The sequence below is a fragment of the Balearica regulorum genome, chromosome 2, assembly GCF_011004875.1.
Source record: "Balearica regulorum gibbericeps isolate bBalReg1 chromosome 2, bBalReg1.pri, whole genome shotgun sequence".
Classification (NCBI taxonomy): domain Eukaryota; kingdom Metazoa; phylum Chordata; class Aves; order Gruiformes; family Gruidae; genus Balearica; species Balearica regulorum.
The window spans coordinates 148,298,285-148,305,417 of NC_046185.1; the positions used below are offsets into that span (position 1 = coordinate 148,298,285).

At 52.0% G+C, this 7,133-nt stretch overlaps 1 protein-coding gene across 1 annotated transcript in view; it reads right to left on the reverse strand.

Moving 5' to 3' along the window:
• PIP4K2A (phosphatidylinositol-5-phosphate 4-kinase type 2 alpha) overlaps positions 1-1,196 on the reverse strand; it is a 112,024-nt gene extending 110,828 nt beyond the window's left edge. Inside the window, exon 1 of the mRNA XM_075746354.1 lies at positions 838-1,196. Within this exon, the coding sequence (XP_075602469.1) occupies positions 838-978 (141 nt within the window). The 5' untranslated portion in view covers positions 979-1,196. The remainder of the gene's footprint in view (positions 1-837) is intronic.
• Between the last annotated feature and the right edge of the window lie 5,937 nt (positions 1,197-7,133).

The following is a 7,133-nucleotide window of genomic DNA, read 5'->3' on the forward strand; positions in this document are numbered from 1 at the left end:
TTTGGGCTCTATCTACACTTTCAACCTGCCACAGCAGCTATTTAAAGATGTAAAGCTGCGACTTGAGCCTCATAATGCCCAAACCATGTGACATCCTTACCAGGCTCCTAATTTTAACGCTTAACAGCAGCAGTTCACCGTTACTGCACCCCGTACGGGGATTCTTTTGAAGACAGAGCAGCCCATCATCCGCAGGGTGATATAGCACTCCGCAAATGTTGCAATTCTGCTGCTTTACCACATCAAAAACCGGCCCTCCCCCCCTCCCCCAAGCGCACAAAACCGTCAATAGACACTTGCTTAAGCAAACTGCACGGAAGACGGCACAAACTTCGCTAGTTAAACGCTAATAACCGGGCTGTTCGCCTTTTTTCTTTTTTTTTTTTTCCACCCGCAGTACATTTACGCAACGCCCGCTCGCGGGTGGCGGCAGGAGCGGAGCGGCTCCGGCTCCGCTCGCAGCACCGTCCGTCCCTTCCCGGGCACCTCCCGTACGCTGTTTAACGAGCGGAACCGCGGATCGATAGGACAGGGGTTACCGCAGGCACCCGGCGGCAGCCCCGCGCCTCCCGGGCAGCCGGGCGCGCTCCGCCCCCGCGGGACACCGCAGCCTCCCCCCGGCGCCCCCCGCCCGCACTTACCGAGCTCGGTAACGCGCTCCCAGCCACCCACCCCCCCCACCCCCCCGCCGGGGCGGAGGGCGACAACCGGCGGGGGGGCTCCCGGTGGCACGTGCCTCCCCGGTATCGTGTCGTGTCGTCCCCCCCCCCAACCCCCGGAGGGCGATGCCCCGGCTGGGGCGGGCGGTCGATTGGCGGGTTGAGCGGCGCCGCTTACCGAGTGGTTGACCCCCCACATGAGGACGCTGAGCAGCGGGTCGCTAGCCCGGAACAACTTCACTTTTTGCGCCACGAAGTGCTTTTTCTTGGTCTTGGTTTTACTCGCCATGACGGGCACGATGCTGCTGGGGGCCGCCATGGCGCTGCCGGCGGCGGAGGCGAGAGGGAAGAAGGAGGAGGAGAAGAAGAAGGAAGGAGCGAGTCAGCGCCCCAGCCCCGCGGGCAGGCGGCCGGCGGCGGGCAGGCAGCCGCGGGATGCAGCGCACATCCCGGCCTGGCCGCCGGTGCCGCGCGCTGAAATGGCCCCGCTCGCGCACCGCGGCCCCGCCCCCCCGCGGGGGAGCCACCGCCCGCCACGCACCGCGGCGCCGCGCCCCGCCCCTGCAGCCGGCGCGGGAACGCCGGCGGAGTTTCGGTTCCTGCCGCCCCACTGCGCATGTGCCTCCTCCCCCCCCCCCCAACCCCGGGCTCGCGCCTGCGCGGCCGTCGGTAGGGAAACCGGTGCCCTCACGGCGGCCCTGGAGGGGGGGAGGGACGGCTGGGGAGAGGGGGTCGCCCTTGCTCCCCTCATTGGCGGAGAGGGACCTTTGGAGACGGCCTCTATGTCCGCGGCTGCCTGCGGAAGAAGGTGGTTCTCATCCCCTGCTCATCTACCCCACTGCCTACCCTCACACTCCTCTCCAAGTCCTCTGGGAAACAAAAACCTATCCTCGTCCTAATCTTTATCTAACTACCCATACACATCGTTAACATTGTGCGGGCTTTTTTTTAGTATGTACTCAATCTCCAGTTCACCTTCCCATAAAGGGACCTCCAGGAGCAAGAAGGACACTCAGCGGCAGGCCTTTGCCCGCTGCGCTGCCCTAGGGGCAACCTGAGCAGAGCCATTCATTTCAGCCAGGTGCAGCAAGGACTGAAAAACTCAGTCACCTGCAGAAGTGTCACACTTTAAACGTATCACCCCCCTATAAGCTACAGTCCACTATTCATACCCACAGGAAAAAAAAACAAAAAACGTTTCTTGACTGCCTCTATGGCCGCAGAGGATGTGGTAAGTGATAGATGACCTCCCACCAAGGCACATCTGCCCAACTCAGAAACATGGTATGCAATGTACACTTTCCTCCACTGTATCATGAGGAACCTTAATGACAACTGCAGTCACTGTTCAGGGTCAATACACACTGATAAAGCAGAGCATACACCTCCTGTGCATTTACAGTAAGTCATCCATCAGCTGCTGAATCATGCAAACTGACCTGATCTTGCTTTGCACATCAGCTGATCATTCAGCAAGGTGACCAGATCCCTGGGGAGAAGCAAGAGTAGGGCTGCTCCACAAGGGCGGACAAACCAGCATCTGAGGGTCATCCTGGTCCAGGCAGTGCCGCCAGTCATGGGGCACAGTCCCACAGGGTCCATGCACAGCAGGCAGAGCCAGGTGCTGGCCCCAGCGCACATCAGCAGTCCCAGAGAAGCTGAGGCAATGAACCAGGTCTGTGCAGGAAGGCACGATGAAGGCACAGGGTCCATCCAGGAGACAGGGTCAGAAGCAGGACTGCAGGCAAGCTACCTACAAGATAGTCCCAAGGTGTATCCAGAAGACAGCACTGAAGACAGGTATATCCACAACATAGCTCAGGCAAAGACCTAAACTGAGCCCTCCCTGACCTTAAATAGAGGTCCTGGGCAGAGGGTGCTCCCAGGTGAGGCTGTTCAGAGCAACTAAGGTCAACAGGTGAGCTCAGGGCTCTGACAGACTTACACAACTGCCCACAAATTTAAAAGCTTGTTGCACCAAACACAGTTGTTCAAGTTGTCTCATCCTCTCCATTTCTCTTTTCCCCTTGTGATCTCAATAGCAAAGTTATCTGTCACGCTGGAGTCCAAACCAGTAGTGTTTAATCTCCCTCCTGCGTGGATGCAGTTACTGGCATTTAGGATATGGTCCCTTTTTCTGCATCTTATGGAGAGTAGGAGGGAACAGAGATGCCATATTTCATTTTCTTTGGGTTTTGTTTTTTTTTTAGAGCAAGGAGTTACTTAGGAGTTACAGAGAGACTCTAAACTGTAATTTTTGTCTTGAAAATAGATTCAACAAAAAAATAATCCCTTATATATCTACTGCAGTCAATGGAAGCAGCTGAATAGTCAGCACCTTTGAATAAAAGCAGGTCACTTAAATGCCTAAATATAGATTTGAAGTCAGATTTTCAGAAGACCTCAGTACCCGTTTTATTCCTTACATTATGCTTAGAACATGACATCGAAGCCCCATACAATGCTGCACACATCAACATGACTAACATCTGTCGCAGATGTGTCTTTCATCTTCTTTCCAGAGTAAATCCCTATAGTGAAGCATTTTGGTTTATAAATGTGTAATAACAAACATTTTGGTAGGTTTATTATAGGGAAGGCAAGGCTGAGGAAGAAAGTTGCTCTTTTTTTCCAGGAGACTTTTCTGTCATCTTGGCCTAGATTCTTAAGAGCTCTTTCCTGCAAATATGAATCCTTACCAAGGAAGGTTGTTTTATCAGAAGAACAAAAAATGTTGACTGTAACCTTTACAGCAGGGTTAAAATAAATCAAGGGCTTGGGCAATCTTCATGACAATGTCTGGGGCAAAGATTTGTCCTCTCCAGTTTTAAGCACCCAGAACAGGATGGTTTCCTGTACGTGTCTATCCTGTAGGGACCAGTGTGGGCAGAGGTTTTCCACCAAATCCATGATATACCTGCAGCTGGATGCAGGGGTAGCTCAAAGAGACAAAACCTGATTACACTTGAAGTCTACACTCCTCTTGGGAAATCTCTTTCTGGTTGTGCTTCAACTAGAGCTCCAGGCTCTTTCTTTCCCTCAACCGTAATCCTAACTCTACCCCTTAAAATAAAACTAACCAGAAGCTGAGCCTGGGACCAGGCTCCTCAACCAGTGCCCACGGCAAAAATTTCCCCAACCAAGTTCTTGCAGCCTAGACTGACTTCCCTTTCAAACCTCTCTCCAGGTCCCCTCCAGCTGGAGCTCTAGGGCTCTCTCTTTCTCCCAGCTCTAACACTAACCCTGAGAGCAAACCTAATCTCATGCTAAGCCTCAGCCCAGGGTCCCCAGCCAGTGCCACACCAAAACATTGTCACGGGTGCGTTCTCTTCACAGTCCCATCTTTTCCTTTGGCACGTTCCCTTTTAAGCTCCCCTCCAGGTGCAGCTCTAGGCTGTCTCTGTCCAAATGCCCACCTTAACACTAACACAGATCCTTAGATTAGGATCCCCAGACAGTGCCCTCAATAAAATACTCTCTCTGCCACATTTCCTCTACCCCACACCCTTTCCTTTCAAAGCTCCTTTCTAGCTCCACTCCAGCTGCAGCTCCAGGCCCTTTCTTTCTCTCAACCCTAACCTTAACCCTCACACAAAGCATGTGCTGGGCTTTGGACGTGGCCTCCAGCCAGTGCCCACACCAGGAAGTTCTTGCAGCCAAGTTCTCCTTGCAGCCTACACTTCCCTGGGACAGTCACTTTCTAGCCCCAAGCCAGCTGCAGCTCTTGGCTCTTTCTGTCTGTCAACCATAACCTCAAACCTCACCCTAAACCTGACAGTTATGCTGAGCCTTAGACCAGGCCCCTCAGCCAGTGCCTCCACCTAAAAGTTTTTGCAGCCAAGTTATCTCTGTGGCCCAGCCCTTTCACTAGCAGCTGCTTTCAAGCCTCCCTCCAACAGGAGCTCCAGGCTCTCTCTTTCTCCCAACACTAACCTCACTCTAGCTGTATGCTGAGCCTCAGAGCAGGACTGCCAAGCAGGATCCACAACAAAAAGTTCTTGCAACCAAGTTCTTCCTGCACCCCACACTTTCTAGGCCCATTCTAATTGCAGCACTAGGCTCTCTCTTGTCAAATTTAACCCCGGTTGTAAATCCAACCCTAACAGGAGGCTGAGCCTCAGACCAGGCAGCCCTGCCAAGTTCTCCTTCCAGCTTAGACTTCCCCTTCAGAGCCCCTTCCTATCTCCCCTCCAGCTGGAATGCTAGGCTCTCCCTTTCTCCCCCTTTCGGTGCCCACACCAAAAAATTCTCCCAGTAAAGTTCTCCTTGCAGCCCACCTTCTTTCTAACCCCACTCCCACTGCAGCTCTAGGCTCTGTTTCTCAACCCTAATCCTAACCCTAGCCATATCAATAAATGTAAACAAAGGTTGAGCCTTGGACTAGAACTCACTAGGCCAAACCAAAAAGGTCTGGCAATTAAATGCTCCTTGCAGCCTACACTTCCAGTTATCCATTCCTTCCCAGTCCCACTGCAGCTGGAGCTCTTGGCTCTCTCTCTCTAACCTAACCCTGACTTTAAGCTCAACCAGAGGCTGAGCCTGAGACATGGCCCTCAGCCAGTGCCCACAGCAAAAAGCTCTTGAACCCAATTTCTCTTTGCAGCCCACCCTTCACTTTGACACCCTTCTTCTTGCCCCCTCCAACTGCAGCTCTAGCCCTTCTCTTCTCAACACTAGCCCTTACTCTCATCCTAAAACCAAACCTAACAGAAGACCAAACCTTCTTGCACTGCCCACATCGAAGGGGAGCCAAGTTCCCCTTGCAGCCTTCACTTCTAATTAGCAGATCCTTCCCAGTGCCACTGCAGATGGAGTGCCTGGCTCTCTCTTTCTCTGAACCCTGAACCTCACTACCCTGAGCCACAGACCAGGACCTCCAAGGAGACTCCACAACAAAAAGTTTTCTCAGCCAAGTTATCCTTTTCCCTCCAAAGCACCTTTCTAGCCCCTCTCCAATTGCAGCTGTAGGCTTTCTCTCAACCCAAACCCTAACCAAAACTGCTTCCACTTCAAAACCCTTTTTAGCCCCTCTACAGCTGCATCTCCAGGATCCTGCTTCCAACACAAACCTTAACAATAAAACTAACTGAGGCTGAGCTCTCTCAAACCCCACTCCAGTTGCAGCTCTAGGGTCTCTCTTTCTCTCAACCCTAACTCTCATGTGAAACCGTGTGCTGAGACCAAGCCCCTAGCGAGTGCCCACACCAAGAACTCCTCCCAGCCACGTCCTCTTTGCAACCCACTCTGTCCTTTTGCAGCCTCTTTCATATCTCCCCCAACTGCAGCTCTTGGCTTTCTCTTTTTCTCAGCCCTAACCATGACCACAGGGTGAGCCTTAGACCGGGACACCCCACCAGTGCCCACACCAAAAAATTTCCCCTTCCAAGTTCTCTCTGAAGCTCCTTTGTAGCCCCATTCCAGCTGCTGCAGCAGGTTCTCCTTGCCTCAACTGTAATCCTAACTGTAGCTCTAATCCTTACTGGAGGCTGCTTGGACACGGGCCCCTTCCAGTGCTGACACCAAAAACTTCTCTTTGTAGCCATGTTGTCTTGGCAGCCTGCCCTTTCCTGTGGTGGCCTCTTTGGAACTCTCGCCACTCCAGCACAGGCCGATTGTGTTCAGAGAGAGCTCACAGCCCAGGTCTTCTCTTTGTGCCTTTATGCTTTATAGACATTTTTGTGCACATGTGAGGGAGGTTTTTATTCATACAGCCTGGCATAACATGAAGTTTATATTTCAGTCCATTAACAGTTTCTTTATAGAATGACACTGTGAGTCTATGTTGCAGTCAGCAGCCAAGGTGCGTATGTAGTATTGGGAGATGAAAGACCTTCTGGGACAGTATTGAAAAACTTCAGAGCTAAGACTAAACCTGGTATAGCACTGCCTGTAATGCCCACAGAGAGACTTCTCAGATAACCTGTAAGCAAACTAACTCAGATGGTGCGATGATGGTCCAGGCACTGACAGGATCCCGAGGGGCCAAATTATGACAGTACAACCTCTTTTGAGGTTGCAGTGCGTCCTTAGCTGGCTCTTGGAAGTCTTCTCAGGATCTGTAGGTTTCAGTGTTGGTAAGAACACTTTTGAAAATAGAAGAGGGGATTCATTCTCTGACTTACTGCACATTTCTAATCCTGACTGGCACTTCCTACTCAACTTTAAAGTCCGCCCCCCACAGATAACACAAGTGTTTGAGACTCCTTCAGTGTGTCCAGAGTTTTTTGACGACTGAATGTAAAAGTTTTGCACTCCACAAGGACCGAATAGGGGAGCACAGTCAGGGTCAATTCACAGTGCTTGGAAACTTTATTAAATAGGTGTGATATCACCAGTGGACTAAGTGATCTTTTTGCAAGCACAGAACATGCTCCGACTCCGATGAAGTAGTTTCCTATCCTTCATGGAACTGAGTGTATTTGGAAGCTCCAGTGGACACTGAAGGGAAGATCCTCAGGACTTGTAACAAGTTAG